General features: G+C 40.6%; 2 protein-coding genes across 2 annotated transcripts; one reads left to right on the top strand and one right to left on the bottom strand.

Moving 5' to 3' along the window:
* Positions 1 to 56: 56 nt before the first annotated feature.
* Positions 57 to 7,143, bottom strand: rbm42 (RNA binding motif protein 42). The gene is made up of 12 exons (XM_084556282.1): positions 7,085 to 7,143; positions 4,812 to 4,868; positions 4,454 to 4,583; positions 4,235 to 4,304; positions 3,901 to 3,972; positions 3,081 to 3,235; positions 2,822 to 2,980; positions 2,580 to 2,714; positions 2,348 to 2,465; positions 1,193 to 1,290; positions 455 to 551; positions 57 to 272 (listed from the first exon to the last, which is right to left on the bottom strand). The coding sequence occupies exons 2-12, from the start codon at positions 4,865 to 4,867 to the stop codon at positions 160 to 162; spliced, it is 1,203 nt and encodes a 400-aa protein (XP_084412408.1). The 5' UTR covers position 4,868; positions 7,085 to 7,143; the 3' UTR covers positions 57 to 159.
* A 2,427-nt stretch (positions 7,144 to 9,570) lies between these two features.
* On the top strand, positions 9,571 to 19,391 carry LOC311497044 (aldehyde dehydrogenase, mitochondrial-like). Its single transcript, XM_084557143.1, has 13 exons — positions 9,571 to 9,757; positions 12,248 to 12,352; positions 12,638 to 12,778; positions 13,976 to 14,055; positions 14,630 to 14,741; positions 15,462 to 15,590; positions 16,117 to 16,230; positions 16,544 to 16,646; positions 16,837 to 17,021; positions 17,149 to 17,313; positions 17,560 to 17,717; positions 18,307 to 18,421; positions 18,965 to 19,391. Exons 1-13 carry the CDS (start codon positions 9,641 to 9,643, stop codon positions 18,995 to 18,997), a joined length of 1,557 nt encoding a protein of 518 aa, XP_084413269.1. The 5' UTR covers positions 9,571 to 9,640; the 3' UTR covers positions 18,998 to 19,391.
* The last annotated feature ends 305 nt before the right edge of the window (positions 19,392 to 19,696 follow it).

Below are 19,696 nucleotides of genomic sequence, written 5' to 3'. Positions count from 1 at the left end.
AACGCTAAGGGTGAAAAAAATGCATAAACAAGAACAAAGACGGCAAAAAAATCAACTACTTGGGAAATTATATTTTTATTTGAGGACAAAAACATACCTAACACCTGATCAATGTCAGATCACAGTAAAAACACACAGTAAACCCCGCGAGTCTCAACACTATCTGAGGCCTAGTTTCTTCTTCTCTTTCTGTTTCTTGCGAACCACCTCCATGTTGCGGTCCTTCCACATGCTCTTCCTCAGTTTGATCGGACGGCTGCCGACATACTTCCCTGGAGAAACACAAAATAAACGACCCAGAGGGATATAAGGAGCACATTTACATCCTGGCTAAGAACGAAAAGATTCCAAGGACAAAGGATGAATGAAAGAGAGGAAGCCACAGAATCAGTTTTTAACATTAATGACCGTTTACCAACATAACACCATAAAACCAAAAATATAAGGGACTGACCGTTCATCTCTCTCATGGCTCGGACGTAGTCGTTTGGATCTTTGAAGCTGACGAAGCCGTAGCCTTTGGTTTTACCAGTCCGTTTATCTCTCACCACCTGAGGACAAAAATAAAAAAAGATTTAGCCAGTGTGACGGGACATCTCAGCATGTCCTCTGTCCATTTACCAGTTTGAAAGCTAGGGCTTTGAGTTCTGGTTAAACCTCTGTGACAGGAAAGGTTTCCAGAATCTTTTAAGCAGTGAACCATGTTAAATGAACTGGACATTATTTATTATTATTTTGAATCTTTGTAAAAAGCTAATTCCCACTGCTATTACCTGAATCCCATTGTCTGCTGTAACATGTTTTGTTGGGTCCCACATTTTATGGGTGTACTTATATGAAGTTTACTTGAATTGTGCTAATTGTTGAATGTCTCTGACTAGTGCCTGAATATTATGAAAAGACAGATGATGTATATTTAAAAAAGGAAGTGTACAGTGAATAAATAAGCACATTCCTTTCATTATTTGGCTTCTTTTTTATTATCAGAACCATGGGACTCTATTGATTCTTTCATTGTTTTGTTTTAAACTAACCTTTTACGCCTTGACCCTGTTCAGTAGCAGGATTAGAGTCTGGCACGACCCGAGGCCAAACTTCTCTATTGTCCTCTGGGTCGATTTTGACCAATAAATACTGTGTTAAGGTTATTACAGGAAGTTAACCAGTCAACTCAAGAGAATAAGAGCCTGACCTTGGCTTTGAGGAAGGATGGGTATCTGCTGAAGGCTCTGGCCAGTATGTCATCGTTGACCTCATTACCGAGATCACCGCAGAAAATACGGAAATCATCTGCAACAAGGAGAGCAAACAGGATTTATACAAACGAGTCAAGTTAATAATAAAAAGAAAACATTTTTTAATGTTTTGGTTGATTTTGTAAGCATTCAGCAGCTTTTGTGTTTATGACAGAAGAAATCAGCAGGAGCCGAGTTAATTGACATCCAACATACATGTGAACCAAAATAAAAGCTTCACTGAAAATCTACCCAAACACATCAACATACATCCTCTAACCCATTACATCTAATATCCACATAAACCTCATGTAAACACATCCTGGCATTCACAGTTCACTGAGGTCTGGTTAATATGTGGGTGACAGAGAACAGAATGACTTATTAAAATGTAATCATCAGTCATTAAATAAAGTTTATCTGAAGTTATATCCACTAAAGACGTCCAGATCAAGTCTTTTAGCCCCATGAATCAGATACTGATCTTTTAATATTTAGTATCTGCCGATCAGAGTCTAAAACTAAATGTCCTCCCCTAAAAATTCATAAAGACTTTTCTTTCTTGTATTCTCCTAGATTACGTGTGCACTATTTGACTGTATTAAGTCCAATAAGTAGCGCTATCAAAGTTAATGTAGATGGGAGACACTAGGTCAGATTCGATCATTTCAAAAATGCCTTGATCAGCCCCAATACTGATCTAACAATACTGATCAGGACATCCCCAACAGGTGGTTTAGACTTCTGCGTTAAGTTGGCTGAGAAGCTACGGCGACAGTGCAGACCCCAGCGCTGTAGTCTGACGTGCGCCTCCCCAGAAATGTAACTATGCGCCGCGGTGACCCAGACCCTAACCCACTCTGCGATTTTTGAATTGATTGTTTTGGATCAATAAAGATGGAACATATCGAGGTTAACTGAGGAGGTTCGAAGGTACAAAGGTACATTTGTATGACTCATCTTCGGCGAAATTACGACGAAAGTTTCATTCGTATAAATGGCCCACACCGGCACTGGCTATGTGCGTAAGTTAAGGCGTCTATGCCTTAATATCTACAGCGGTTTTAGAAGAAGACCTTTTCTTAGCTCATTGTCCCTGCATCAGTTTGTACCTGATTCCCACTCCAGCAGACTCTGATCCTCCCAGCTGGTTCCTGCTGCTGTGCGGATACACTTCTTCACCTTCTCAACCTTCGATTTCTTTTTGTCCTCTGTAGCACTTTCCACAGGCTGAAACACAGATGCATGCCCATGATTATGCACAGACCACTGCTCGTGACGCTGCTGTAACCCAACAATGTCCCGAACAGGATCAACAAAGTACATCTATCCATCTATATGCACCTCGGTGTGGGGGGGCTCCAGCTCGGGCATGCTTGGTCCGATGACAGCGCTGCTATCTGCACTCTCCTTCTTGTCGAGTAGACCTGCCGCTATTACTGCTGCTTGCTGCTCTGCAACCCGCGCAGCAAGTTCTTCCTGAAAAATAACACGAGACACACTCAAGCTCAGTGTGTTATTTCGAGAATACACACAAACACAAAATAAACTTCAGTTCATCCACGCACAGATGAAACTGCACGTACCATTCTGGCTTGTCTCTGAATCCGATCATTTCTTTTGTGTCCAGCGGGGGTAGGAGGGGCGGAGTACACAGTGGGTGCTGCCTGGATGATCGAGGGTGATGGTTTGATGGAAGGCGAAGGCCCCATTCTCACTGATGCCGTCGAACCCACATCAGAAATCTGAGGGAGACAAGTCAGGAACACCAGACGCATGAACTTAAAACACTGAAGTCGCAAGAAATTAACAATGGTGTTGATACAAAAGAGAAATTATTCTGACCTGAGGAGGAGCAGCCATCTGTTGCATGGCCGGAGAGGGACCCTGAGGCATGTGGCCCTGAAGGGAGGGAGGCAGCATCATGGGAGGAGGCGGAGGAGGCCTGGGGAGTGGAGGTGCTATATGGGGACCTCGCATCATCTGTAGCCTCTGACCACCTAACAACACAGTGTTCGAACATTAACACATACACAAAACAAAAGCATAAGTCAGAAGTTTCCTTGCAGTTTAGACAAATAGTTTCTGACCCAAGTAAACATTCCCTGTCTTAGGTCAAGTTAGGACCACTACTTTATTTCAAGAGTGTGAACTGTCAGATTAACAGCAGACAAAGGTTTAAACGTTTACGTTTAGAGTTTAGCAGAATCGCCTTGAAATCATTTAGCTTTGGTCAAACGTTTCAAGGCAGCCTTCCACAAGCGTCTTAAATGTTAGCCCATTCCTCCCGATAGAACCGGTGTCAGCTGTGTAGGCCTCCTTGCTCACTCACACTTTTCCCTGTTGTGCCCACAAATTTTCTTTTAGATTGAGGTCAGGGCTCCAATACGTTGATTTTTGGACAGGCAGCCAGTCTTTCTCAGGGCTAACACAGAAATGAGCATGTCTTAGGACGGTGGGAGGAAGAGAACCCAGAGAGAACCCACGCAGACACAAGGGAGAACATGCAAACTCCACACAGAAAGGCCCCAGTCGGCCAATGGATTCTAACCCAGAACCTTCTTGCTGTGAGGCATCAGTGCTAACCACCACGTCACTGTGTCGCCCTGTATTATATTAATTACCATTATTATAAAGCAGTAAACTAGTCAGGGGGTAATCTTACCAGGTCTCTGCAGGATATGAGGAACAAAAGCAGGTCTCATCATGGGAGGTGGGGGCGGACGTACTGGAGGAACTGAGGTAGACACAAGTCACAGAATTAATCTAAGTGAATCCATATGAAGGGCACAGCATGACAACAGAATGTGAGACTGTACGTAAAGACGGACGACATGACATCTTCAAAAATGAAGCCACAGCATGTCAGGCACGTTCTGGCTGAAAGCTACTGCGAGTGAATCGAGTGAAGTTATTACCAGTCTGTTTCAAAACTGCAAGTTAAATTGCTCTGCAACAATGCACAAGTTAGTGCACGCATGTAAAGAGTTTATATTCACCTGGACCCACGAAGGCTGGTGGTGGAGGACCGAGAAAACTAGCAGCTCTGGCTTCTAACGTCTGCTGGACCTAGAGTTAGCCGGAACGTGAGGAAGAAAGAGAGAAAAAAAACTAATTTCAGTTTTCAGTGGCTGTATTTTCAGCTTGTGTTGATATATTACATTACTTTTAACGGATCATTTTAGCCAATAAGATTAATGCATCCAGAACATACAAACCTGTTTGTACGTGTTGGTCCCGATAATGGGTCGCACTACTGGAAGTGTTGGGACAGCCAGAGCTACAGGTACTGCTTCTATGATAGGTGAGCTTCCTGAGACCGGACCACCAAGAACCTCCTGCTCAAAACTACAGAGACAGAGTTGACAATGATTCTTTTGCAGGATTCATCAGCTTCGTCTTCCTTCATTCCAGCACATCTGAAACATCTTCATCTTTTTTTTTTGTCAGCTATACAAGAATTTAGTCTTCATGATTTCTGACTACGCTACTGTTGCTAGGTATCATTAAGGATCATTCAAAGCCTTGTGTATTTGTGCTCAGCGTGAGCAGATTATTCAGACTAGTTGTACTCACAGAGCCATCTCTGCCTCCATCTCCTTCAGTCGCTCCTCTCCCGACTTGAGCGCCATGCTGTGAGATAAAAACACTGATTAAATAGCTGCTAAACAATGTTTGAAATTAGCCAGGCTACAAAAGGACGCAACAACTAAACAGACATAAAACACAACATAAAATAACAGCAAAAAGATCTCTTATTTGGTCTAACATCACTAAAGTCCCCTGAAGTAAACTGCTACTCAATAATGAATAAAAATTATAGAAAATATTTTATAATTTAGATTAAATTATACATCTTGTGCATTACAAATCAACTGATTGTTTTTCAATTTGTTTTTAGGAGTTTAAAAGTCTCTTTTTGTGTGAAGCATCCGGGATTTGTCTACTTTCATAAGCTACTGAGTCCAAAAACGTCAAACTATCACAGGTCTAGGTGACCTGAACTCAAATCTCACTTCATTAATCATGTGAAACATCATCACTTGGAACCCGAGTGCTGCTCAGGTGTCATCAAGTTCGCTGCTGTTCCAATTATAGAACGACCTTCTTCAGAGTCGGATTTGTCACGTCTAAATTACCAAGCGCGCGAGCCTGAATCCATGTGCTTGGAATCGGTAAACACCCTCTATGTATTCAAACATCATCTCTGTTTTGTGTTGCAGTGATTTCGTTCACTAGCATTTTTAGCAGTGTAGTTACAGAACAATGCCAACACACCAATGCACACATATAAATGCTTTCACCAGCGTAGCCCCCTATGATGTAAACTCTGTGTGGACCCTTTGCAGGAGCATAAACCAGGCGTTGCCGTGGCCGTATTGACTCGACTACCTCTTGTGTTTTGTGTTTTCTCACTTAGTTTTGCTGTAAATGCTTCTTCTACAATTAATATATTGTATTTTACATCAGTTCTCTTCTTTTCATATGTCTGTTTCTAGTTTTAATATAACTTATAATTGTGTTTCTGTTAAAACAAAATACTCTACATTCAACCAGCGAGAAATAATCCAAGTATTTGGATGAACGCCACAGTCGCAAAGTGGTTTATGGCATGCCACGGCATATTCTGATGATGTGCCAGATCCTACTGATGTATTGCATACCTGGGCATACTGTAGCTGCTGTAGCCGCTACAGTATGCCCTGGCACAGCATCAGTACGCGGCAGCGGATCGGGCACATCATCAGAATATGCCGTTGCATGCCATAAACCACTTTGCAATACAGTGCAGCACATAAGAAGGACACAGAGGCATACTGAGTCAACTGTAGCGACGAGATCAAAACCTGGCTTATCGCATGCCACATTGAACTGGGGTCATATTGCATGGCATGCTGAGGATGTGCCAGTAAGCCCAGCACATCCTCAGTATGTGCCACAGCATGCAATCCCCTTTTCCCCTTTTACTGTCTCATCTCATCACATACATATACAACAGGTTGTTAAAATAATAATAATAATAATAATAAGCAGAAAACCAACTAATGTTTCTGATCATTTCCACTCACCAGTAGCAAAAGTCCTCAACTCCAAAAGTCATGAAGCTCTAAACAACAAAGTCTATTGTCTATTGTGCAAAACACATTTCTGTTTTGTGTTTTGCACCTACTTTCAAATGGATACACGCTTGTGTTTTGTTTATTTGCGCGTGTTTTCTCAAGTAAGTCGCAGCGCATTGGTCTCTCACGGCCACCGTACAGACTATGGCTAAGGTGGCTATGCTAGCACCAACAGGTTAAGGTTAGCACTAATGTTACCTTCGAGTACATCCGAACCACACCTCTCACAACAGAAGCGTACCTTCCGACAGCAGCAGCAGTGCTATATGCCCGGGGCAGAGAGGTTTAAACCCCTGTGGCATTAGCACATATACTGCTAAAACAGACACAGTTAAACCCATCGCACACTTTTCGATCTCGGCGTTTTCTGGAAACATCGGTGGCGCTCAGTGTTTTATTTCGCATATGTTCTTTCCCCAAGCTGCAAATCTGGCCATCAGTCAGGTTGCATTACCACGACGGGAACGCAATCAGTTCGTTACACTTACCGTAAAAACTGCAGCTTCCACACCTTCGATACGAATCGTTATTTCTGTCTGTGCAAGCTAAGCGGCATTAGATAGCACATTAGATGCTAGTTAAGCTAACAATTAATCGGTCTCTAATACAAGTATTACTAAGCTAACTTCATAATTTAAGTGATATGGTTAATATGTTTACCTGCTACGAATAAATATAATAAAATAGTTAAAAAACAGACACATGTACATATATATACGAGCCACTTACGTTCTTGTTGATAACGTCCTTACAAACAGTTTGTAGCAACGTTTATTCTTTTTCTTCACTGGCGGGTGGAGCGCGTTTAGAGCGCAATACCGCCACCTACTGTTTTGGAGTGGTGCAGACCTGCCGTATTCTCATTGGAACTGCTGAAAAATAACACAATACCTTATTATTATGTTCCTTCATCAGTGGTTTTATTAATTTTAGTTTTATTTTCTTTGTTATGACATTTTCTCAACCTTGTTAAGATGTTACACTGCATAAAGTGTCTCTTGTATTACCATCAGTGGGCATCAGTGCTGCCAGAACAGCCATAGGCAAGGCAAGGCAAGGCAATTTTATTTATATAGCACATTTCATACCAAAGGCAACCCAAAGTGCTTTTACACAAATAAAATGAAGAATGCACATTGATTCACAGACACAAGTACCAGTCACTAGGTGAAAATTAAAATTAAAAAGAAATAAAAAGACTAAAAAGACTAAAAACAGATGAAACAGAAAGATGATTTAAGAAAAAGCAACAGAAAAAAGATGGGTCTTGATTCTGGTTTTAAAGCAATCAATTGAGGGTGCAGTTCTAATTAAAATGGGAAGCTGGTTCCACAGCTGAGTAGCATAAAAACTAAAGGCGGCTTCACCACTTTTGGTTCTGACAGTTGGTTTTGATAAAAGCAGTCTGTCTTGGGATCTAAGGGGTCTAGAGGGGGTGTAATATTGAAGGAGGTCTACAAGATAAGTGGGCCCTCTCCCATTTAATGATTTAAAAACAAGGAGCAGTACTTTAAAATCTATTCTTTGACTGACTGGTAGCCAGTGTAGAGTTTTAAGTAGAGGTGTGACGTGGTCTGACCTCTTTGCTCTTATAAGGACCCTTGCAGCTGCGTTCTGGATCAGCTGGAGCTGCCTGATGTTTTTCTTGGGTAGGCCTGTAAGAAGACCATTACAGTAGTCAAGCTTGTTGGATATAAAGGCATGAATGAGTTTCTCCAGATCCGATTTTGTCATGAGACTTCTTAATTTTGAGATATTTTTTAAATGATAGAAAGCCGATTTAGAAACTGACTTGATGTAGTTGTTAAATGTGAGGTCACTGTCAATTTGGACTCCAAGGTTTTTAACAGTGGTCTTAACCTGGAATCCCTTGTTAGAGAGTGATGTTGTTAGTTCAAGCCTATCCTTTTTGCTACCAAAGACAATCACTTCAGTTTTCTCCTTGTTTAGTTGGAGGAAATTCTGACACATCCATACGTTGATATCAGTAAGACACTGATATAGGGCTTGAACAGAACAGCCATAACATGAATGAACAATTCTCCAGAATGAACAATTCTCCAACCTGCCTATGATTCCTCTTACATTTTCAAACTGTCATGTAACATCATAAGTTTGTATCATAAGATTCCACATGTACGCTTTAGTCAGATATGTGTATCTATGACAGATGTATGTTTATCTTGCTGTTCTCTTCTCTCTTTCTTCTGTCTGTACCCGGCTGGCCTTAGGCAGATGGGGTTCCTCCATATGAGCTGGGTTCTGCTCAAGGTTTCTTCCTGTTAAAAGGGGGTTTTTCCTTGCCACCGTCGCCTTCAGGCTTGCTCTGGGGGTTTCAGGCCGGGTTTTTGTAAAGCGTCTTGAGACGATTTGTATTGTTATTGACGCTATATAAATAAAATTGAATTGAATTGAACATGACAATGACCACCCACCTAGTATCAATTTATTATATTTTTGATTGCATGAATTTTCAAATAATTGTTAATAATTTAGCCTATCCTAGCTGTATTCGGGCCAGGTACCTCCTGGACAGGGACTATAAGGCTAATACAGAGAGACAGACAACCATTCACACTCACACCACACAATTTAGAATCACCGATGAACCTAACCAGCATGTCTTTGGACGGTGGGAGGAAGCTGGAGTACCTGGAGAGAACCCACGCAGACACAGGGAGAACATGCAAACTCCACACAGAAAGGCCCAGTCGTAAATTAAATTAAATCAAATCAAATCAAATCAAACTAAAATTTGCTCAGCTCAAGGCAGCAATCCATGGTAATATTTCATGTTTTTGTACCACATATTGTAGTTCATACTACACAACAAAGCACATTTCAATTGAATTTTGGAAATTTTTGGAAATTAAAATTTTTAATAACATTACGATTTCAAATTAAATTAAATTAAATTAAATTAAATTAAATTAAATTAAATTAAATTAAATTAAATTAAATTGTTGCTCAGTTCAAGGCAGCAATCTTTCGCAATCTTTAATATTTTTATACCGCACATTTTTTTAATATGCTTTTCTATCGCGGCATAACAAAAACATTTCTACAGAACTGTAAAAAATAAAATTAAATACATTTAAATTAAATTAAATTAAGCGACCAGGATGACGGTTAGGTTGGTTTTAGCCGTTTTAGCGTAACGTGATTACGTAAGGCATGTGGGCGTGGTCTCATCTCTGCTTTTCAGGCTGCCTGCCTGTTGCCGTTGTTGGTCTTGTGGTAAGTGCAGCTTGTCTCTGCGCCTTGTAACGTGAAGCAAGAAGCACCATGCTCCGGACTGTAATTTCTCGGGCCCTTCCACGACTGAGTCGACTCTCGGTCTGTCACTATTCTGCGGCTGCCGTACCTGCACCCAACACCCAACCCGAGGTCCACTATAACAAGGTACAGTTAGCAGCTGTGTGGTCGTGTTGGAAAATTGACAACTGCGTCACGAACAAATGTCTGTGCAAGGACTAAAATATGATTAATTACTGCTGAGGAGGAGTTAAGGTTTGCTGCTGGTGTACTGATTTCGTTCAATGTTTGCATGCGCTTGGAAAACATGACAACGTGCAGCCTGCAACTTTGGATTTAAATCCTATTATCGTAAAGAGCACAGTGAAGTCGTAAAAGTCTTTATGTGGGAAGGAACAAGGAAAAATCTCTTGCGAAATCCTACTTTTCAGAGAAAATTTTCCCGTGGTGAGACGGGAATTGAAGTTATATAATAGAAAAAAGGTATGGCTGCCAACTCCCAGGATACCTTATCTCAAACCAAATAGGGAAGTTTCAAAGCCCCTCCTTAATGAAGCAGGAGTCAAAGGTTTGATATGCTTTCTCTTCACACAGGGCAAAGTCTGACTTGAGGCTTTTAGAAGTGTTTTCCCCATCAGCACAGGTAGATAATAACTACAAAGAGTAAAGAAACAATATTTGTCTAGATAAAGGGTGTCAAGCCTATTTTCAGAGAAGGCCACATCAGTGTTATGCAAGACTGTAAGACTATAAATATACAGGGGCGGCTTAAAAGTGTCTTAATCTCTCACAATTTAACATTTCTGCAAATGTAGACGAAGAGAATGCAATCAAACAACTGGTCAGAATTGAAGAAACACTTTGAAAAGACGTCATACTGCAGGGATTCCCAAAGTGTGGTCAGGGGGCGCGCAAATGTAATTTGCAAACACACTGCCTGGCCAAAGAATAAAAGTCTCCACCTGGATTTAATTTAGCAAACTGGTACGAGCCTCCTGTTGGATAATTACTGCATGGGTGATTATCTTTCAGCTGACAACTATTTAACCCCAACTGATGCAATGAGTAGCTTCTCATTTCTTAAACAACCATGTCTAAAGACACATCCTGTGGTCGTGGAAAAGATGTTAGTCTGTTTGAGAAGGGTCAAATCATTGTCATGCATCAAGCAGAGAAAACATCTAAGGAGATTGTAGAAATTACTAAAATTGGGTTAAGAACTGTCCAACGCATTATTAAAAACTGGAAGGATAGTGGAGAACCATCGTCTTCCAGGAAGAAATGTGGTCGTGATCGGCGATCTCTTAACTGTTTGGTGTAATCAAATGGAAGAAAAACAACAGTAGAACTCAGGGCTACGTTTAATAGTGAAAGTAAGAACTTTTCAACACGAACAATGTGAAGGGAACTCAAAGGATTGGGACTAAACAGCTGTGTAGCCTTAAGAAAACCACTAATCAGTGAGGCTAAGTGGAGAAAAAAGGCTTCAATTTGCTAGGGAGCATAAAGATTGGACTCTGGAGCAATGGAAGAAGGTCATGTGGTCTGATGAGTCCAGATTTACCCTGTTCCAGAGTGATGGGGGCATCAGGGTAAGAAGAGAGGCAGATGAAGTGATGCACCCATCATGCCTAGTGTCTACTGTACAAGCCTGTGGGGGCAGTGCTATGATCTGGGGTTGCTGCAGTTGCTCAGGTCTAGGTTCAGCAACATTACAGTATGTGTCCAAAGAATGAGGTCAGCTGACTACCTGAATATACTGAATGACCAGGTTATTCCATCAGTGGATCATATTCCAAGATGACAATGCCAGGATTCATGGGGCTCAGATTGTGAAAGAGTGGTTCAGGGAGCATGAGACATCATTTTCACACATGGATTGGCCACCACAGAGTCCAGACCTTAACCCCATTGAGAATCTTTGGGATGTGCTGGAGAAGGCTTTGTGCAGTGGTCAGATTCTCCCATCATCAATACAAGATCTTGATGCAACACTGGATGGAAATAAATCTGGTGACATTGGAGAAGCTTATCAAAACAATGCCACAGAGAATGTGTGCTGTATCAATTCCAGGAGCTGTCTGCGTACTCTCACCACATGATGCCGGGTATGGTCGTGCACTAGGAGGCACCCAGGAAACCTTAAATCTCTTGTGAAAGCAACCGTTGCCTTAAAAGTAGCAGTTTTTCCAGCTACTTGGAAGGTTACAGCATTTTAAAGAAGTCTTTCTCTCACAGACTAATCCAATAATGTTGTGGTCTGGCCACCGTCCAGACCACAGGGCTTCTTGTTCTTCTTGGTATTTACTACTTACTGCTCTGTCCTGCTGAAGAATGAACTTGGGAGGGATCATATGCCTCCCTGACTGAACCATAGATAAGGCACTCGCCATAAACAGTGGCTAAATCTTTGCACAGTACTGTGTATTTTTAAGGCAACTTCCACATAGAAGAACATATAACGTGTCAGTATTCCCATCTGTCATACGACCCATAAAGACGGCAGTGTCCTTTTTAACTTCCCTTTTAATATTCTGTTCGTTTAAATCTACCTGTTCTTTAAGAACATAAAATAAAAATGTTCTATTCAGAAATTCAGGAAATTCTGAACTTGCGATCACACCTTTTATGTTTCAGCTGTTCATCAACAATCAGTGGCAGGATGCAGCGAGTGGGAAAACCTTCCCCACCATCAATCCAGCGACCGGTGAAGTCATCTGTGAAGTTGCAGAGGCAGACAAGGTAAAAAAAAAACAGTCTGTTCTGTAAAACCACCCAAGATTTCATGCAGTTTGCTTAACATTTGATGGTTTTCAGGTTAAATAAATTCAGATTTTTTTTAAATTAAGTTAGTAAAAAAGGTTTATTATGTTTTATGAAATCTTTGAATGTTGTAATGCACCACCCTCTGTCTGTTGTATTGTGCTGCTAAGGACAATCACTGAAATCACTCAATATGTATAATTTGTAGTCTTGTCATGGATATATACAACTCACTAAGTTAATTGTGTGTGTTTACATTACCAGAAAGATGTTGACAAGGCGGTAAAAGCGGCACGTGATGCCTTCAAGTTGGGGTCACCATGGCGACGGATGGACGCCTCTCAGCGCGGACTGCTACTCCACCGTCTGGCAGACGCCATTGAGAGGGATGCTGCCTACCTTGCTGTCAGTAACTATGAAATGTCAGAACAGTAGCTGGGAAATAATCAAGGCTATTTTTAGTTCATCCTGGATCACATGATCCCACTTTTATACGTGGGTGAAAAAGTAAAAGCATCCCATGGAAATTCATTGCATGCATAAGAAATAAAAATTATCTCTATCGGAAGCGGCCCAGTGAATAACATGCTCCCATTATGATAAAAAGTCTGCACCAAAGAAAAGGCATCCCATACCTTTCTGTGGCACTACATGAACCATAGGTGTACAATAATAATATAAGTAAAGTCATAATCAGTAATAAGTAACCAGCAAAAGTGAGGAGAGGACATATAGCGAGGTCAGCACTAGTGACAAGGTTAAAGATTTACATGTTAGCAAGGTCAAGGGCTAACGTTATATAGTGCTGCTTAAAACTGTTTGCACCCGTTAGAAACATTTCTGCATAAAAATGACATAAGCAGATTTTCACACAAGTCCTGAAAGTAGACGAAGTGAACCCAATCAAACAAATAAAAAGAATGAGCCAATGTCACATATCTGTGAGGTCCAATAGTCTGCGCACCTCTAGGAATACAAGTTAATTTCAAGGAAAACTTCAGTCAGTGTAGTGAGACCTGTTCATTGCCCTATTTAGTTAAAAAAATAAAAATAAATAAATAAATAATGAGGAATTTGTCTCAGTTTGATCTTCTCATCACATGTTTAGGGAAGTGTGTGATGACACGGACAAAGGAGCTTTCTGAGGAGCTCAGAAAAACAGTTGCTGCTTTTCATTGGGTTGGAAAAGGTTATAAAACCATCTCTAAAGAGTTTAGAACCCACAAATCCACAGTCGGACAGATTATGAACAAGTGGAGGAGATTTAAGACGACACCACAGGAGTGGTTGACCAACAGAGACCACAACAAATATGTTTGGAGAAAAAAAAACTACATTTCCATGGGATGTTCTTACCTTTTTTTCACTTGACTGTATTTTATTATTTACATCTCTATAGATTTTTTTAATTTAAACAAGTGCTAACATAACTGTTGGGGCCGTCATTGATTCATTAGTCTTCTCCCAGAATTTCAAAAATGTATTTATATTTATTATCCAAGATATTTGAATGTGCTTCATATCACATGACAGTACACAGCTCATGGTGTTTCAGTATTTTTACATAGAATATAAAGCGTAAAACTATATTTGTTACCACAGGAACTGGAGACTCTCGACAACGGGAAGCCGTATGCTATTTCCTATTGTGTGGATGTGCCCACTGTGGTGAAATGTTTAAGGTGAGTAATACCAGAGTTTGGTTTTTCAATGGTCGACATGGCACGGGCCGCTCTACTGTGAAAAGATTATAAATAGTGCGCTGCAGGGGTGTCAAACATACGGCTCTGTGGCCAAAACCGGCCCACCAGAGGATCCAGTCAGGCCCTCAGGATGAATTGGGTGGAATGAACAGAACTAGACGGCAGACTGCCAAGATTCCTTAGGTTGTTCATGATTTTTTATTTTTTTTGTAAAAGGATAGTTCATTAAATTAAAATATTTTCATAATGTTCTTCTTTGCACTAAAACAAAGGAAAAAAATTGGAGTTGTCAAAATTTATAGGTTATTATTCTATTATGTTGCTGCTCCAGACCAAATTAGGCTGTGTGTGGCCCCTGAACTAAAATGAGTTTAACACCCCTGGTCTAATAAAACTAAATGTAGAACATCACTAGTAAAAAGCAGAAGACTAGTTTTCCATATGACAAGACGGTGCACTAGTTGAAGGAAATAACAGAACAGCTGGTAGCGTCGCCCCAGACAGTGTAGGTCTGCTTTTTCAGTAAGTCAGAAGGTGTGTGTTTTCTGTTCAGGTACTATGCCGGCTGGGCGGACAAATGGGAGGGAAAGACCATCCCCATCGACGGCGATTATTTCTGCTACACTAGACACGAACCTGTTGGAGTCTGTGGACAGATAATACCGGTAAGGAGGTGGTAGGTGAGGGCACAGAGGAAGAGCTTAAAATATTTCAAATTGTGTTGCATAAATACAGCGTGTGTTCACTTATGCCTTTGATGAATAGAACTTAAGACTGTGATCCCTGAAAAAGAACGCATAACCAATAATCTGTGTTTGCGTGCTAGTAATACTGAGCCAAAAACAATAGTTTATGTTCAGGGTGTGTTATTAACATGGCTCATCTTTCTTATACATCCCTTTCTGGCTCTCCATATTTTATAAGATAAGATAATCCTTTATTTATCCCACAGTGGGGAAATTTGCAGTGTTGTAGCTGCACACAGTTTAAAGGATGTGTTTCTGGGTTGAACTGTTGATGAACCGATGTGGTTATGAGTCTTCAAAACACTTGTTGGTTTGGTTGCCGCAGCAACACATCCGGTTCACGGTAAATGACCTTGAGAGGAAGTTCATTCACTGTAAGCAAGATTAAATGGCCCCCCTGTGTGACAGTTCAGGAAATCTGCCTGGCTGCGCCGTTCACTGGCTTTCCCAATGTTTTGTTGAATGCTGCGGTTATATGATTTCCCTCGTGGGATCAGTTAATTAAATCATACTTATCAGTCCACAACTTTGATCTATAAGACAAAGTGTGCAAAGCCGAGTTGGAGCTACACAGACTGTAATGTGACCATATGTCTCCTAGTGATGTGTGAACGTTCCTCTTTCCTTACCTCCCTGCAGTGGAACTTCCCTCTGCTGATGCAGGCCTGGAAGCTCGGCCCTGCCCTTGCTACCGGTAACACTGTGGTGATGAAAGTTGCAGAGCAGACACCGCTCACAGCTCTCTATGTCGCCAGCCTGATCAAAGAGGTACTTTTGTTTTTTTTTTTTGTTAATGTGAATTTACAAGGAAATAATTAATAGATAGAAATTAAATGCAAAGGAAAGAATTAAAACTATCAAGTCAGTGTTTTTTTACTAATCCTCCTCTCTTACAAAATCATGCACTGGACACACGCTGTAAAAACTCTGTTATACAAACAATTAAAATAATGTAATGCAGAGAAATATGTTGTTAGAAAGCGTCAACTTAACTCACCACAGCGGTCTTTTGCTGCGAGCTGTCCTCTCTTTCACCAATGGGTTCCTTTAACTCTTCAAATATATATAACTTAGAAGCAGTGAATTATCATGTTTTCGTAACTAATTTTCTTCTTAATTGGTGAAAATTAATGCAACACTGGATGAAGATAAATCTTGTGACAGAAGCTTATCGAAACGATGCCACAGTGAACGTGTGCTGTAATCAAAGCTAAAGGCGGTGCAATGAAATATTAGAATATTAAAGTGTGTGACTGTATTTTATCAGTGATTCCATGATGTGCCTTTGTTCCAGGTGGGTTTCCCTGAAGGTGTTGTGAATATATTGCCTGGCATGGGTCCATCAGCTGGAGCTGCCATTGCAAGCCATATGGATGTCGACAAGGTGGCCTTCACCGGATCAACAGAGGTAGAAACGTCTTTCTCTTTCATTACCTGCTCTATGTTCACTAGAAATAATTCAGCCCACAGAGATGTGACGTACTGTTGTCAGTTACCAAGTTAAAATGATTAGATGAAGGTCAAGTCAATCAGCACATGGAACAGAAATAGAAATTTAGTCAATTTAGTTAATTTTGCTTTTAAGCAGAGGATGCACATTTATTTTTCACTCTTCTGCCGCATGGATGGCTTAACTGCAGAGAAGGAACAAATCAAAGACTCCAGAGTGGCTCATTTCTCTGGTGAAATCTACAATAACAGTTTCTATCTTTGGCTTTCAGGTCGGTCATCTAATCCAACAGGCCGCTGGCAAGACTAACCTGAAGAGAGTCACTCTGGAACTGGGAGGAAAAAGTCCTAACATCATCCTGTCTGATGCTGATAGTATGTGTCCTCTTTATAGACCGTATAGTACTGTGATCACACCTTTAGGCCTTCTGCACTTTAGCCAGAATTGTTATGCAGTGTAGCTTTACAAGTATTTGGTAAAGCGACACATCAAATCATTCTCTATTATTGTTATTTAAAGAACATTTCCCTTTATAAAGTGTTTTTTTTTTTTTCTGTATTTCAGTGGAACATGCTGTGGAGCAGTCCCACTTTGCTCTCTTCTTCAACCAAGGCCAGTGCTGCTGTGCCGGCTCTCGGACCTACGTGCAAGCAGACATCTACGACGAGTTTGTGGCGCGCAGTGTCGAGAGAGCTAAAAAACGAGTAGTGGGAAACCCTTTTGACTTGAAGACCGAGCAGGGTCCTCAGGTAGCACACAGAATTGCTCACAGCGACCTAAAATAATAAGCACTTTCAGCGAATATCATCATACAGTAATACTTTGGCGCAAACTTTCTCGTTCACTTGGCGCTTTTTCTGTGATGACCCATCTCAGGTGGATCAGGAGCAGTTTAACAAGATTCTCGGCTACATCAGCACTGGGAAAAAAGAAGGAGCCAAGCTGATGTGTGGAGGAGGAGTGGCGGCTGACAGAGGGTACTTCATCCAACCCACTGTCTTTGGAGATGTCCAGGACAACATGACCATCGCCAGGGAAGAGGTAGGATAGTGTGGATAATTAAATGACTAACTAAATGGCAAATGAAGCCACTGAACTGAAGATGTTGATAGATACTGTTATTAGATACTTTCCATCCAGTCTGGGACAATGAGACAAACGGCCCAAAACTAGGTGTGCAAAGCCTGTAGGGAGGAGAGGGAAGAGTCAAAACTGTAACGGCAAATAAATGTAATTGTTCATTTTTAATTGAATATTTTTTATTGTGTTTTCTCTCTTGTCTTCCAGATCTTTGGGCCAGTGATGCAGATCCTCAAGTTTAAATCACTGGAAGAGGTGGTAACAAGAGCCAACGATTCAAAATATGGTCTCGCAGCCGCCATCTTTACTAAAGATCTGGATAAGGCCAACTACATCTCCAACGGACTCCGTGCCGGCACAGTTTGGTAAGAAAGACGTTATCATTGACATTATTATGCTATGCTAATACTGAATTCAGAGATGCAAAAGTGTGTGAACCCTTGTTTTCAGTATCTGGTGTGTGCAGCAATAACAGCAGCTAAACATTTTCATCAGTCCCCTGTCCCAGCTCTGGTTTGGTTTCATCCATCCACAAAACATTTTCCCAATAATCTTCTGTCTTGTTTAGCAAACTGCAGACTTGCAGAAATGTTCTTCTTTGAGAGCAGTCATAGTAAAGTTTACCCTGCAGAGGGCAGTAATTTACCCTGTAGTGTCAAAACTGCCTAAAAAGAAGAAGAAAGCCTACGTAATAGTTCACTTGACGTTCATAAAGAATACGTCAGAACTGATATTAGTTCACATGAAATCTATGCAGGGGTTAAAAACATATTTTGATTATTTCGACCTAAATATTACATATATATTTGTAATTAAAACAGATTTTCTTCTGACTTGTATTACCTCTCCTCAGTGTCCTCTTCCTGTGTCGGACGCTGTATGTTTGAAAGTAGTTTTAGAGCAGAACACTGTGGCTCATTATGGTTTGTTCATCGTATGTTTGTCCTTCTGCAGGATTAACTGCTACGACGTGTTTGGCGCTCAAGCTCCGTTTGGAGGTTACAAGGCTTCAGGGAATGGCAGAGAGCTCGGAGAGTATGGTCTGGAGAACTACACAGAAGTTAAAACGGTAATTACGAACTATAAACTTTAGAATTTATGAAGCTTATGAGATAAATCACTTCCCGTGAGCATCCACAGCTAATAATTATTTGCAAATATATAGAATTGTCAACTTAGTAGTTAGTTATCATCAACTTTTACATAATTAGACATCTACCATTTATATTACAATCAACACATAGAAAGTAATGCTTTGTTTCATTTTAAAATACTGTGTGCAGTATTCTGTCTGATCTATGGGTCAAATATTGTAGCACGCAAATCACATTTTATATACCAAACTGTACTTTCACATGAGTGTTTATGTAAAATATATTAGCACATCTAAAAGTAGCCCAACCTCAGTGCAGTAAGCTTTACTTTAAATATTAATATATTTAGAAGAGATTTAGATGGAGAGTCATTGCTTTAATACTTACAATTTAATTTGAATGCACAGTATAGCTGAGAATTAACCATGATCATGCCATGCGTTGCAGTTTTTCTGAATACCTGAAATAAGCTTTCTATTTTGAAATCATAAACCTATTTTTTTACCTTTTGTTTTCAGGTGACGATTAAGGTACCACAGAAGAACTCTTAGACATGTGCAGCGAAGTCGGTGAACAGCAGACTGCATTCAATTACAAAGCTGGTGTGAAGAACCGTTGCCTTCAAATACCATCTTTATAATCTACGCGAGTAATTCTGCTGCTTTCTGAAACATGTGCATAGTACACATCTGTTGAGGCCTGATAGAATCTGCACTTTGGGTTTTTCTCTTTGCAGTCGCAGTGCCTCTACTTAAATCTTGAATGAGTACAATTGTGAACAGCGTTGCCAAACGTTAAATGGATTCTTTTGAATATTCAATCACACCACTATAGATGTTTAAAGCACTTAGACTTCTGTTCACGTCTAAACCAAAACTAAAGTCACTGTAATGCTCTGTGATCTTTTTTTTTGTAATTTTTCCAAATAAATGCTTTTCTCTGGCATCTGGGTGTGTTATTAAAGCAGGAGTTAACAAGTTAAATGTGTCAATAAAAATAAATAAAGTGACAGAATAGGTTGGGCCTAGTGTTTTCAATATTTGAGTATTTCGGGAACAGTTGGAGTGAAATGAAATCAGTGGGAAAAGAGGGCTGGAGCCTATCCCAGCTGTCATTGGGCGATAGGCGGGGTACACTCTGGACACTCACACCTACGGCCAATTTAGAATCACCAATGAACCGCATAAGCATGTCTTTGGACGGTGAGGGGAAGCTGGAGTACCTGGAGAGAACCCACGCAGACACAGAGA

The sequence above is a fragment of the Chelon labrosus genome (genome assembly GCF_963514085.1).
Source record: "Chelon labrosus genome assembly, chromosome: 12".
Taxonomy (NCBI): Eukaryota; Metazoa; Chordata; class Actinopteri; order Mugiliformes; family Mugilidae; genus Chelon; species Chelon labrosus.
This window is presented reverse-complemented; position numbering and strand designations above follow the sequence as displayed.

What these genes read in the sequence shown, in the direction of transcription:
- rbm42 (XM_084556282.1), bottom strand. Translation starts at nt 4,867, where the DNA reads ATGGCGCTCAAGTCGGGAGAGGAGCGACTGAAGGAGATGGAGGCAGAG. An exon ending in TCATATCCTGCAGAGACCTG is followed by an intron (nt 3,236 to 3,900) that starts GTAAGATTACCC and finishes CTGTGTTGTTAG; the next exon opens with GTGGTCAGAGGCTACAGATG. An exon ending in CATCCTTCCTCAAAGCCAAG is followed by an intron (nt 552 to 1,192) that starts GTCAGGCTCTTA and finishes TTTTGTCCTCAG; the next exon opens with GTGGTGAGAGATAAACGGAC.
- LOC311497044 (XM_084557143.1), top strand. Translation starts at nt 9,641, where the DNA reads ATGCTCCGGACTGTAATTTCTCGGGCCCTTCCACGACTGAGTCGACTC. An exon ending in ACTGTGGTGAAATGTTTAAG is followed by an intron (nt 14,056 to 14,629) that starts GTGAGTAATACC and finishes TTTTCTGTTCAG; the next exon opens with GTACTATGCCGGCTGGGCGG. An exon ending in CATCCTGTCTGATGCTGATA is followed by an intron (nt 16,647 to 16,836) that starts GTATGTGTCCTC and finishes TCTGTATTTCAG; the next exon opens with TGGAACATGCTGTGGAGCAG.